The following is a 14,554-nucleotide window of genomic DNA, read 5'->3' as shown; positions in this document are numbered from 1 at the left end:
ATCTATAAATTTACACAGATATCTATATATATATATATCTATATATATATCTATATATATCTATATATATATATACATACATATATGTGTGTGTAAAATATATATATATATATATATATATCTATATATCTCTCTATATATATATGTATGTATATATATATCTATATCTATATATATATATATATCTATATATATATATATATATATATATATATCTATATATATATATATATATATCTATATCTATATCTATATCTATATCTATATCTATATCTATATAATATACACACACACCATAATAGTATGGCATTAAACCAGTGCACATTTATATATTTTAGCCTTATCGGTTGCAGATTAATTCTAAAAAATGTTTCAAAAATAAATTTAACAGAATTCAGATAAATCTTAATTCAGAAACATCGGAAATGAATGTAACCATTTCCCCATACACGAATAAAAAGCTGAAGTCTGTGGGTGTACTGAAATGAAAACCGGGTCAGCTGAACAGAAAAAAAATATGTTTTTATTTGTACCTTGAAGATTTACAATCTCATGGTCTCAGGGTGGTTGGGTATTTGGCAAAGGTATTTTTGTTTTGTTTTTTAAAAAGTATTTGGAAATATTTATTTTCAGCAATTAAAAGCAGAATAAACGTTACAAACGGTGATAAAAGACATAGGATGGCTGTAGAGCCTGCGTGGGGTGTGGGTGCTTAGCCAAAGCTTGAGTGCCACAGGTTCCACACACCCATACAACAGGAGTGGGACACACAGTGTGCAGAATGAGAGGCTCCCTGGGAGAAGAAGTACAAGGGAGAGACATTCACACAGGGTATATACTTAATGGGGTTAGGCAAGGTGCGCTAGGTTAGATACATTTAGCAGAAGGGGGTGCAGAATTATTTACATGGCAGATATTTCTGCCCAGATCCCTTCCCATCCCTAGTGCTTGTAACCAGTCCATTAATCACAGTTATTTAGTTACGACAGATACATCGAGCATAGGCTCAGCTAGACCAGTTCGCCAGGAAATCGTTCTATAAGGCAGGTGGGCGGCTTAGTGAGTGTAACTTTAACCCTCCTTGTGCCTGCTGGGATTTAAGATGGTGCTGAATGGTTGATCTGCCGAATTGTCTCTAGCAGGGCACAGATTCGGAAGCAGTCACTTGCCACCTGGCTCATGCCCACTGACATAGCCGTGTAGCCACTGGGTCACGTCTTCTCTTTTATACACCTTGGCCAGGTCACATGGGGTGTCCCCGTATCGGTTCCGGTGGCCCAGCTGGCTGTCTGTGTGAAGGACCAGGAATTTCACCACCTGGAGATGACCTTCTCTGGCAGCCAGGTGTAGGGGCAGGTTTCCTTCGTTATCTTCTATATTGGCATCTGCCTGGAAATCAAAGAAGGTCTCCAACGTGTCCTGGAAGCCAGCCCTGGCCGCATCGTGCACAACAGAGAAGCCAGTCCTGTCTCGCATGTTGGGGTCAGCTCCTTGTCTTAGAAGCAGCCTGGCTATAGCCGGATTCCCCAGCCGCATTACCTGCCAACAGAAAGACTCATCAGTCACTTTGTATACTGGCCACCTTCTATTTGGTGTCTGCCTCGTTAGGTACAGGCTTATCCTTAGTGTAACAGAGTACAAGAACTAGAATACATATTTTCCAAATAACGACTACCTAACCATATAAATATTATTATTTATGTAATTCACTGCTTCATAGATGGAGAACAAAAAATACATTTAGTCTGCATCAGCCACACAACCACATTATAGTTTTGCTTGTGCAAGAAACTCGGACAAGGCCAAGTAGGCCTTAAAGGGGATGTGTTTTTTTATTTTGGTTGCGAAATGAAAGAAATCTAACTATCCAACATACATTAAAACATTTCAGTCGTTTTTACATTATTTTAAAGGTAATTGCTATTGATATTAGAAATATCTGAATAGTTGGCTATGCTCTTCCCTGGTGATTGACTCCTGACACAATATAGCAGAAGCCAGCTCATAAACAGAAACGGAGAGTGCAGAGTAAGACATACACAAATGTTGTTTTCAACTGCTGATATTCTATTTACAATTAAAACTAAAATATATTGGGAAGTTGATAAGAGTTACATTTTCTTTCATTACGCAAACTTTTTTTGCAAAAACAATACCCATAGTTTTCTTTAAAAAAAATAACAAAAAAATTGATATATATATATATATATATATATATATATATATATATATATAGATATAAACACACACACACACATATATATATATATATATATATATATATATATATATATATATATATATATATATATATATATATATATATATATATATACACACACACATACATATATAGTGCAGTCCAACAAATATTCAGTTCACGCCATGGTGCTGTCCCATGAGGTATATACAGGCATTTGCAGAAATGAAATGAACGCACTCGTGGTCACATACACACATACACACACATATATACAACAGAAAAATGCTGATGCACAAACAGTAACAAACATAGAAGATTTTTTTAATTTAACGAATTCAAGTTTAGGCCCTCACTGAGCATTTAAATACACACAGACACACACATATATTTTGGGGGTTCACAAAAAGAATAGCATTCATGGTAAATGTTTATGAGTGTGTTTTCTCTTTTCCTCCAGATATATACATACATAGATACAGATAATAAAAAGATAAATAGATAAAAAGGTGATAGAAAGATATATAGCTAGGTGATAGCTACACACACACACTCACAACATAAATATATAAATAAATATATAAATAAATGTACTCTCCAAACTATTACTGTTAAAACTATTCAACCCGACCTTCCTCAAAACAAAGTATACATATATACAAATTATATACATATAATATATATATAGTAGTTAGTGTAAAGGCCTACATGCCTTTCTTAATGCACATAGTGCAGTTAGATTATAAAACACAGTGTCCTAAATATAAAGGACAACACTAATAGCACAAAAACAAATTGACTCTCATCAAAGTAAATGCTAGTGCAATTAACCCTAGGGTGGCATTAAATGGCATCACTTCAAACAGCAATATAGTTGCAGCTATTGGGGTGCTTTCTGTCCATGTGTATCCAGACTGGTGTATGAGAGCAGGGTGTGCCTGATTGTACAAGGGATTAGGGAGGATTATTAATCATACAAGAAGACGACAAGCACTTTACATTGTACAATGAAATATGCTTCCAATCGTATTAAAGCATGGCAAGACTGTCAATCAAACAGGCCACTGGCAGCCCAGTAAAAATGTGCTCTTTTCAGAACGTCAGGACTTAAAGGGGTCTGATTTTTAAGATATAATATAACGATTGTTAGGAAAGTGCAAACCTGAAACTAGAAACACAGTTGCTCTTTGAAACGTTACCTTGTATCGTACTCATCACAATTGTTTTCTAAACAGAACAGTAATTCATTTTAGTAGGATGAGAAGCATCTAATCTTATTTCATATGGATACATATAAATATAGATACATATGACAATATATTGTATAATGCCATTGCTGCTACAGTTCCTTCAGAACACATAAGGTCTGTGAATTATCTGAACCTGCACCACAAGCTGCATTAAACTCTAATTTACCTTTTAACTGTCAGCTTCAGTTATAATAAGAGCACGAGGGTATTAGCAAATTAGCATCAGGCTGAACTGTGCATCTACTGTAAACTGGATACGAGAATACAAGTATATTTAAGCCTTATAATATTTGTTATATGGCCAAAGTGAGGAAAGAAAGATTTTTCGGAAGGACACAAAAAAAATGTAAAGTTTCAAGAGATCTTGTTTGAAATATAACACACACACCACAAACACTGGTGATTCTCTGGTTAAGAAAAGAAGAATGATTTTCGTTTTGTGTAAGATGAAGTGTAACTTCTGATCACACATACACACTTTGATCTGGGGTTGATTGCTCAGAAGGGGACTGCTCACATCCATGTGTGGTTAGATTGGGTTAGATCGCAATGGAGAACACACTGACAGGGGACACAGCCTGGTGGGGAAGGGGTTGTACACAAAGCTACAGGCTTTCTAGACTTTTTCTACTGTTCCAGCGTTAGGCCTGACACACACACACAGGGGCTTTGTGTTTATTAGTCAGGCCAGTGGCACCTTCACATACTGCACTGACTGAGGTGAGGCCTGCGCTAAAGCAAACAGCTCACAGGGCATCTTTCTCTAGTTACAACTCGAGGGGATTCATTACACCTATCAGCCCTGTGTCCTCAATTCTATTTCAGAACAAAAAAAAACGGTGGTGTCCTGGTTCCCTGCACTGTTTTAAGAAGAAATAAAAATGTTGCTAGTAGCTGGGGGATATGTATTTTATTTGTCAGTTGGCTAATAAGGGATGGATACGGTTGTCTAATACTCATCAATGCGACCACTTCGCCTACACGGAATGAAATGGAAATTCAGCAGGTCGGTCCGATCATTGTGCGAGACCTGGGTGTTCTATAGCCACTCCGTGGCCAGCCAGACGTTGGGCTGTTTTTCTAGAGAGCAGAAAATGGATTTGTGTCACTATCAGTGTGGCGAGCTGAAGGCACCGTTCCATCAGGCACATTAGAACCGAGATAAGTGATTTCATAGCGCGAGGGGGTAGTTACAGTATATGTTATCAGTGAGTTGGTATAACACAGTAAATACGAGGCACTTTCTGTTAATCATTGTGTAAGTTTATATTTTGTCTGAGAGATAAGCTCAGGTATTGCACCTTATTGCTCACTGTGCCTACTGCAACATCTCGTGTGCTGCAGCCATCCACTCTTTAGCATCTACCAGAGGGGTTAATAGTAACGGCATACCCTTGCGCCAAAGACAAATACAGACGTGCTGACTGCAAGCCTCTATGGCAGAGGAAGTGTTAATATGGAAAGCACTAGAAGCCCATACAATCCACGTGCCCTGTGATTTGGGGGTGTCTGAGAGCCATGCTGATTATCCCATGTCATGCCCACACTACAAAGCTTATCATAGAATAGAAAACGTAGCGAAGTGGAGTACTAGCCTGGAGCATCCTTAGCTTGTACCCAAGCACTGAGCTGTGAAAAGTTCATTCTCAGGGACTGGAGGATCAGACTGAGGAGTTGCACTTGGGGGCTGGCTGATAGGCCGTGTTACCTCCGGCATTAGAAAGCTGCTTTACAAAGAGTAAGGCAGGAGGGGAGACACGGGTGGGCTGTAGACGGACTAAAATTAACCTCTTGTGTCGGGGCCTGTAATGCTCACATGTGTGGAGATCTGATTTAGAGGTTGATTAATGCAGAGATTGTGCCCTGACTTGTCATTATCACGTGCCCCCCCCACTCACCTGCAAAGCGGTCCTCCCAAATCTGTTGGGTGCATCCACATTTCGCGCCCCCTTCAGCAGGTCTTCCAATCTCTCCAATTCCCCCCGCGCAGCAGCCGTACTTAAAAGGTCCGCCATTGGATCTTCCATTCTCAACTGGGGTCCAGGATAGGGATACGGGGCTGGGCAGTGGGTGACTGGGGCAAGGCATGGACAGGCTGACAGCCGGGGATCTGAGCTAATAGGGTGATAGCTCGTAGTAAATACTCGTAAAAAAGTCAGTGCCAGGTCTCCGCCCCAAGCACACGTGATGAGCAGATAGTCCTGCAGCTTCCACCTCTGCTGCAGTCTCTCCGCTCTCTCTCAAGCCAGCCTCACTCCACTGCCTCCCTCTGCTCTCCTCCTCTCTCTCACAGCTTTCCCCACTATCCAGCGCTTCCCTCCTTTATCTCCCAGTCTCAATACTCTCTCCCTGACAGCCTTTCCAATCTACACCATTTCCCTCTCTAGCAGCCTCACTGCCCGCTCTCTCTGCTGCAAGCCTCTGCCAACTACTTGCCCTCTCTCTCTCTCTCTCCATTCCTGCCTTTCACCAGCCGCTTCTCAGCTCTATCTCCCTGTCTCACTACTCTCTCCCCAATACCCAGCGCTTGCCTCCTCTCTCTGCCGACCTCACCACTCTCTCCCGGACACCTTTTCCACATTACTAAAAGATTCCTCCTCTCTTTGTGTCACAGTCTCCCCATTGTCTTCCTCGCTGACTCGTGTAGTGCAGCCTCTCCTCCCCACCTGTGGCTTCAGCCGCTCCCCTGGTTCCATATAGTCATTTCTGTCTCATGTCTTCATTCTGCCACTCTTGTCACAAGCTCGCTCCTCCACTGCACCCAACCAACCTACCGACCCTACACAATCCCCTCACCCACTGTCAATCAGCTCTAGTCGAACACCCCAACTTTTACTATTCTTATACTCCACGAATTGCACCCTAGTTCTTTCCATGTAACTTCTGCCCAAACTAATGAGCTCTGCTGCTCCCCATCGTGCAGCCTTCTTCCCAATCTTGTCTCTTGTGCAGCAGTTTTCTGAATATCCCGCTTGTGTGCCATTCCCCATGCACGCCCCTCTCTCCCCATGCACTGCTGCTCATGTCCCAGCTGGAAGCTTCCCTTTCTGCTCCCCTCAGGCCGGCTTTCCTTCTCATACTTACTCCTTGTCCCTATAGCCTTTCCACAGCCGCCCGCTGTCTGCTGGACTTGAGTCCTTCCAGTCCCATTTCACTGAGTAAACGGAAGGATCCAAGTGAGAGGCATGGGGAGTGGAAGGAGTAGAAGACACAGAGGCACAAGAGTTCGGCCGGGAATGCAGCGCTGGCTGCACAATGGATTAGGCCTAACGGATCCGCCAGTGACAGTGAAGTTTAGGATCCTCTGTTGGAATGCGCACAGTCCAGCCTTTATAAAATCGCCATCGAGAAAGTGCAAAGTGCAACTCCAAAGAGCGGCTTAGTCACAGGCAAAGTACAGCTGCGACTGACAGTTCGGAGAGAGAGTCTGAGTGCCGTGACTTGGATTCCAGATAAATGGCAGCTCTCCAGCCTGACACACCGGCACCCACACGAGGCACTGAAGAATGAGGCGCAGCCAGACAAACAGCTGACCACAGAGAAATATCCTGCAAATCTGCGCTCATCGTCTTAAGCTCCTGTGCTAACACCAAAGGTTTGGCTCTAGCCTTTTTGTTGCTTTCTTCCTTTTATATGGACCCTCACCTGTCAGTCCAGCGATCGACTCCCTTCTTACATTTATCTCCTGTGTATTCTCCAGTCGTCTCCCTATATTGTCCTGTGCCTCCTCCTCTCTCTACACTGTCATCTCCTATGTATCCTCCACTGGCTGCACTCCATCCTAATGCCCAGGGTCTTTGCCTCCTTCCTTCTGGTCTGTTCACTATCGTCTACCCCCATCATACGTCCCATGCCCCCCAGTCACACATATCCCTAGTATGACTGTACATGCCATCTTGTCCTGACAATGCCAGTCACTCTGCCTCATAGCCCTACATCCCTCATAGCCCTAGAGCCATACACATGTCAGTCCAGGCTACACTCTCCAGCTGTGCACTCGCCTCCACCCCAGGGGCTTCTGCTGTGTCACTTTCCAATCCCCAGTAATGGTGTGTAAGTCTTTATTATTGGCTTATTGCCGTATATATGCGGCAGGCCAGAGGCTCATCGGGCTACCCTTCTTTCGCTGCCACTGTCAGACATATGCCGACATTTATCCCGTCACATCGCCCACGTCCTGTGCCTCCCCCTTACCGCTCCGTCCCTCGCCCTCTCCCCATTGCACAGCCATTTGTGCTGTTCCTGGCACACCCCCTGCCATCACTCACTTCTTCCCACCTGCTGCCCCCATATGTATCCTGTTATACCTGTAGCTCCCATAATCCCACCGGAATAATCTGGCGACTGCAAGAGGCTGCTGGGAATCGTAGGCAAGCAACAGGTGAAGTGTGACTAACTAAGCTCCCCTGACCGCTCTCACTGTCTGCCTCCAGCTTTGCCCTTCTGCTCTCCCTACTGAGTCAGTCAGCCTCCTCTCTGTCTCTCCCGCCCCTTATTCCTCAGGCGCTGTCGGTTTTTTCTCTAGCGCTTTATTTGAAAAGAAAAAAAAAAGGGCGCTCTCTTCTGGTCCCGCCCCTCACCGCCCCAATTCTGCCATTGTCACGCCCTCTTTTTCAACGGCAGGAATTTAAGGAGGACCGACATTATCCCGGGAGGTGTAGTTCCCATTGATCTGTGCGGGGCAGTTGGCCGAAACTGTTGATGAATGATGTCAGTGGTCTCTGTGGGTTTATTGCCGCGCGACTACCGCCACTTACTTGGTGCCAATTACAATCATAAACGGCGTCGTATCTCAGTAAGCCTTTGAGCAGGATGCACGAATGATCTCATTTCATGGTCAAGACATGACTTCTAAGTGTTAAAAGAGTCCAACTTTGGTTGCCATACCTTTGGGCTACCCCACTGACCCACAGAGTATTTTTTTTTAGCGCTTCAGAGAAAGGGATTTTCCTTGGGGTAAATGGCCTCTCTGGGGGGAAAGTTACCCCTGACCCTTGCAAAAGCAATTTACAACACTTGTTAAAGGAAACCTGTCACCTGAAGAAATAATTCCAAATCCTATTTTATGATGTTAGACAAGCAAAATAGACTTCATTTGCACTTTAAAAATTATTTAAATCTCTTTTTTTTTGTCTTGGAATTCACAATCACAGCAAGTAGGCAGCAGCCATTTTGTGGACACTGTTATTACAGTGGACCTGTCACCCAAACACAAAAATCTGAATAATAAAAGTCCTTTTCAAATTAAACATGAAGTCCAATTTCTATTTCTTTAAAGCATTCATTGCTGTTGTAAAGTCATTTAAATATCTCATCTGTCAATCAAATATTGTCTGTCTGCCTGCCTCTATGCCTTATGGCCATAGACTCCAAGATCCGCTCGTTTGGCGACATCGCCAAACGAGCGGATCTTTCCCCGATATGCCACTAACTGCATGGCTATATCGGGGTGTAATTCGAACGTTCAGCCGTATGGCCGAACGATCGAATTACGATGCGCCAAGCGGCTCCGACAGGTCGGTCGGGTAAAAATCCAACCTTCCCGATCGATATCGTGGCCAGATATCGATCGGGAAGACCCGTCGGAAGCCCCCATACACGGGCAGATAAGCTGTCAAATCAGTCCAAACGACCGATATCGGCAGCTTTATCTGCCCGTGTATGGCCACCTTAATAAGGCATAGAGCCAGGGCAGACAATTACTTTCCATTCAGCACTTCCTAGATGTCACTGCTCTCCATACATTCCCCCATTCTTACTATTTAATTGTGTAGCCAGGGCATGGGGATGGACATCGGGTCCCCCATTACGGTGCACAAACAAGATTCTGAGATGATGCAAGGCTTTCCTTAATAACAGTGTCCAGAAAAAGGCTGCTGCCTGCTTGCTATAATTTTGTAGGAAATGAAGGAAACAAGATTCAAATAATTTATATAGTGTAATTAAAGTTCATTTTGCTTGACTAATGTGATAAAATAGGATTTTGAATATTTTTTTGGGGTGACAGGTCCCCTTTAAGGCAAGTATTGCATCATGCCAAAGTCTTGTTTATGTGCCAGAATGGGGAACCTGATGCCCATGCCCATGTTACACAATTAGATGGTGAGGAGGGAGGGGGAATGTGAGGAATGCAGTTACATCTAGGAAGCTCCTAAGGCACAGAGGCAGGGCAGGCAATATATGATTGACAGCTGAGTCTTTTAAACAAGTTTATAACAGGTATGGATGTTTTAATAAAAACAAGAATTTGAATTTCATGTTTAATATGCAAAGGACTTTTATTATAGAGCTTTCATGTCTGGGTGACAGGTCCCCTTTAAAGCAGATTTAAAACCAAAAATAAAATTGCTGACTGATGAAAGAGAATGGAATACTGTGCAACTTCCATCTATGCATTCAATAATGGTTATAATGTTATTTGTGATTATGATCACTATGTTTCTGCCTCTTTCTGCACAGATGGTTCTGTCTTTTAAAACAATGTAGTAGAGGTCAGCCTGGCAATACTTCTTAACAGGTCTGTTGATCAGCTGGCTTCTTCTCAGGTAGTTTCAAAAGTCAGAATCATCTGGGCAGGGAGCAAAACAGTGCATACACTGCCCTGTTTCAATAGCTGTTACATTTGCAACTACATTTAATACCACTGAAGAAATGCAGTAAGCATACATTGGAAAGTTACTTAGAATCACATTTCTTTCATTAGGCAACCCTAATTGCTTTTATGTACTGTTTATTGCTATATGTTGATTTCAGTGCATGCCAACAGGATGGTAGTAAAATATAATGCAATTTACTGTACTGATTGTACACTAAATCAGCACTCCATAACCCAAAATCAAACACTGCACCTAATCACTATGTTCCAGATGATCCAACTGAGCAGGCTGATGGCTGCGGAAAAAAGGGTTTAATCAGTAAGCTTCTAATACATTTTTCAGTAGCCAGACCTAGTAATGCAGAGAATGCCAAACAGACACTATGTTCAATAGCAGTTACATTTACAACTAGTTTTATACACTGGGAAATTACTTAGAATTATATTTTTATTATGTACTTTTTGAGTGGAGAGCCATTTAAAGATGTTTTGTAGCATAATAAACTTATTGTATTTTAGCAATTTTAAGGCAATGACACACAGTTCATTTGTCACCATTTTTGAAGTGTGAGTGACATTATACCCTCACTGATTTACATTGCTGCCATGGCACAGCTTTTCAGTTGTTTTCTACCCCTGTGTGTCTTTGCCCTAATATTTTATAGTGCAGTGATGCTTTATCCATGATAGAGGCAGACATTGTGAACATATCATGAACACAAATGATAATAGGGTCAATTTACAAAGGGTAGGCCGAAGTGCAAGAACTGTTAAATAGTGGCCATTAGAGCTCCATGCAGTAAACTAGATTATTCACCCTCAAACACATTTGTTTTTCAATTTAGTTGATTTCAGATAGTTCACCAGAAAGAAAGACTTTTCCCAATTACTTTCTGTTTTCTATTTCTGAACTTCTAATATTGAAGTGTAAAGTTTCATTTTTACCTTTTTATGTCTATCTAAACCAGCTCTGGGAGGGGGGTCTCAGACTCTGTAACTGTTTTAAATTGATACATTTAGTTGATACATTTATTATCTTTGTCCCTGCTTAGCTGAATCTCTGAGTTTCATTAAAGGCAGCTGTATGAATTGATACAATAGTTGCTATTACTCCAGAAATGCTGCTGAGAAATGTATCAACTAATATAGCAAATGCGCCTGAATTACTGAGCTGCCAGACTCAGACACCAGACAGGAATATTAAACTTCAATTTTGGGGAAACAGTAAGAAATCAAAGATTGAAAGCAATTGAAAAAAGTCTTTATTTCTGGTGAACAATCTGAAAACAACTCAAATGAAAAAAGTGTTTGGAAGGTGAACAACCCCTTTAACAGACCTGCAGGAGAACTGACTTCTGCTACATTGTTTCAGGCGTTAGATCCAGAGAACGGAAAGGGATAAACAAGTACTGCTTTCAATTGCAGTTACATTTACAAATAACTTTAAAACCATCTGAAAAAAAATAACCTTATAGTACAGGTATATTATCCGGAAGCCTGTTATACAGAAAGCTCCGAATTATGGGAAGGCCATCTCCCATATACTCCATTTTAATAAAAAAATTCACATTTTAAAAAAAATAATTACCCCTTTCTCTGTAATAATAAAACAGTACCTTGTAGTTGGTCCCAACTAATATAATTAATCCATATTGGAGACTAAACAATTCTATTGGATGTAATTAATTTTTAAATTATCTTTAGTAGACAATGTGGAGATCCAAAGTACAGAAAGGCCACTTATCTGGAAAACTCCAGGTCAAGAGCATTCTGGATAACAGGTCCCATACCTGTACATTGCTAAAAATTTAATTTTCACCATGCAAACAAGTGCATGCTCTTTCACAGTGATGACTGGCAAGGAACAGATTTGATTATAGATACTTTACATTTAAAGTTGAAGGTAATACATTTGTTTTCAGAGAATATTTTTATTTCTATTTTGGCCCAATTTTGAATATACAAATTGGGGTTCAAACTTTGTTGGTATTGAATCCATTTTGAATGAATCTGTTTTCTGCTAAATCTAATTATTATGGATTCAGTGCATCCAGGCCCGACTGGAAATCTGTGGATTCTGGCAAATGGGCTGCAATAGACAGTCACTATTGGTCTGTTTGGGCCTCTCTGTACTTGCCATGACATGGCCTATTTTGAATCTCATTCCAGACCTGGTTGCATCTCTGTTTACTTTACAAACTGATGTCGTAGAAGAAATGCAGTTTCAGAATGCTTGTAGTAGCTGGTAAGCCCCCTACTGTACAGAGTACAGCACTGCACCTCTTCTGTGAAACAATAATGAATTGATATGAATGTTGACCAAAACATATAAAACATTTTTCACTTGTTATTGCCTGTTTGTGCTAATATTTATTTCACAGTGTTGTCCTGCATATGTAAGGATTTTCAGGTTTAGGATTGCTACACAGGTCAGTATTTCATGTTTTTCTAAAAGGCATAAATTAGGTAACAAGATAAAGTATGGTCCGTATGTTAATAAAATGCAAACCCTGCCCAATCACATTGTTTCAAATGGTAAAAATAAATCAGTGACACATATACACAAAGCAGCTCATATAACACCTTTATAACAACTATAGTTACAAAACAAACTAATATGACCCTTTCTTATATAAGGGATTCTTTTGACATTTCTCCTGGTGTCCTGTTTTCCACTTCTGGATGTTGATAATTTTTCTCCATTTGTTAATTTTCATGTAATTTATGTCATCCTACACAGATGACAAACCCCTTTTTAAATCATGGTGGTTATTGTAATTTTAATTTCTTTGTTTTTTCTCTTGTGGTGTCCCCAGATTGTTATGTATCTGCTCCCAAGGTTGGTCCAGGCCAGGTGCAGGTCCCCTGACCTGGGAATCTACTTCAGTAAATATTGACAATTTCTTAAAGGGGGGGTTCTTCACCTTTAAGTTAATTTTTAGTATGTTATAGAAAGGCTAATTCTAACCAACTTTTTAATTGGGCTTTATTTTTTTTCCTTTTTACAATTTTTTAATTATTTGCTTATTATCTCTGACTCTTTCCAGCTTTCAGATGGGGTCACTGACCCCAATATCTAATAACACATTTTCTGTAAGGCTACAACTTTACTGTTTACCATTGTCGCTTTCTATACAGGCCCTCGCCTATTCATATTCCAACCCCAACAAACATACTGCATTTTTAGCTGCAAATTGTCTCAGAATATTACTCTACATCATGCCAAAATTTAATTAAAAAAGTTAATTTAAAGATAAACAACCTCTTTAGCTGTTTGCCTCATTATATTGAAGTTCACATGTTGAGGGTTGTTCTATCACAAAGTTCTTGGGGTATGGGGGCCCACCAATGAAATATTAACTTTGGGTCTGCTGGTACCTTAAATCGGCCCTGCTGATTTGTTCGAGTGTGGATGTGGTATGTTTTTGTAATAATCATTTTTGTTAAGGTTCTTCTGCTTCCATCTTTTTCAATGCATTTTCCAGACATTTTCCCCACAAAAAGCCAAGTTACCAAGCCTCAAAGGGAAAATACATTGATGCTGACCTCAAACATGGACTTATGATATACATAAAAATATAACAATATTTGACCAAGCTTACACATTATAGACTTTAATACTGCTGTTAGCAGGGATGCTTCGCCAATGAGGCGAGTTGAGGCTGTCGCCTCAGGCGGCAGCGCCCCTCTAGGTACCAGGGGCAGCAAAAATGCTGCTCCTGGTACATTAAGAGCGAATTTCCGGGGGAGGGGGGGGGCAGCAGCAACTGCTGCTGCCTCAGGTGGCGGAGGGACCAGGATCGCCCCTGGCTGTTAGATGTCTTTCAAGAACAATGATTTTACTGATTTATTTCTTCATGCCATTTGATCAGAGAGATCAAACGCAGACATACTGCAACTTATTGGACCAGCCATAACAATCTGACATACAGTCATAAGAAAAGGTTTGGGAACCCCTCTCAGCCTGCATAATAATTTACTCCACTTTCAACAAAAAAAGATAACAGTGGTATGTCTTTCATTTCCCAGGTCCAACCAATGTAGTGTGGATTAGCACACCCTCCTTATCGATGGATAAAGATCTACCCGGTGCACGTGGGTGGAGGCTCGGCAACCTCCCAATGCAGCAATGTAGAAAAACCTCACGGCACTCAGGTCTGCATGAAAATTTCAGTGATTTACTACTGAAATTTTCATGCAGACCTGAGTGCCGTGAGGTTTTTCTACATTGATTCATTTCCCAGGAACATCTGAGTACTGGGTTGTTTTCTGAACAAAGATTTTTAGTGAAGCAGTATTCAGTTGTGTGAAATTAAATCAAATGTGAAAAAATGTGGGTACCCTTGTATTTTTCTAATTTGAATGCATATAACTGCTCAATACTGATTACTGGCAACACTAAATTGGTTGGATTAGATAGTTAAGCCTTGAACTTCATAGGCAGGTGTGTCCAATCATGAGAAAAGGTATTTAAGGTGGCCAATTGCAAGTTGTGCTTCTGTTTGACTC

At 41.1% G+C, this 14,554-nt stretch overlaps 1 protein-coding gene across 1 annotated transcript; it reads right to left on the bottom strand.

Moving 5' to 3' along the window:
- Positions 1-503: 503 nt before the first annotated feature.
- On the bottom strand, positions 504-8,032 carry cdkn2c.L (cyclin-dependent kinase inhibitor 2C L homeolog). Its single transcript, XM_018258409.2, has 2 exons — positions 5,349-8,032; positions 504-1,539 (listed from the first exon to the last, which is right to left on the bottom strand). The coding sequence occupies exons 1-2, from the start codon at positions 5,475-5,477 to the stop codon at positions 1,162-1,164; spliced, it is 507 nt and encodes a 168-aa protein (XP_018113898.1). The 5' UTR covers positions 5,478-8,032; the 3' UTR covers positions 504-1,161.
- Between the last annotated feature and the right edge of the window lie 6,522 nt (positions 8,033-14,554).

This window comes from Xenopus laevis, chromosome 4L, assembly GCF_017654675.1.
Source record: "Xenopus laevis strain J_2021 chromosome 4L, Xenopus_laevis_v10.1, whole genome shotgun sequence".
In the NCBI taxonomy this organism is placed as follows: Eukaryota; Metazoa; Chordata; class Amphibia; order Anura; family Pipidae; genus Xenopus; species Xenopus laevis.
This window is presented reverse-complemented; position numbering and strand designations above follow the sequence as displayed.

Bases quoted from the DNA above. Each gene is read 5' to 3' on its own strand.
- cdkn2c.L (XM_018258409.2), bottom strand. From the start codon at position 5,477: ATGGAAGATCCAATGGCGGACCTTTTAAGTACGGCTGCTGCGCGGGGG. The intron at 1,540-5,348 runs GTGAGTGGGGGG...TTCTGTTGGCAG, and splicing joins TTGGGAGGACCGCTTTGCAG to GTAATGCGGCTGGGGAATCC.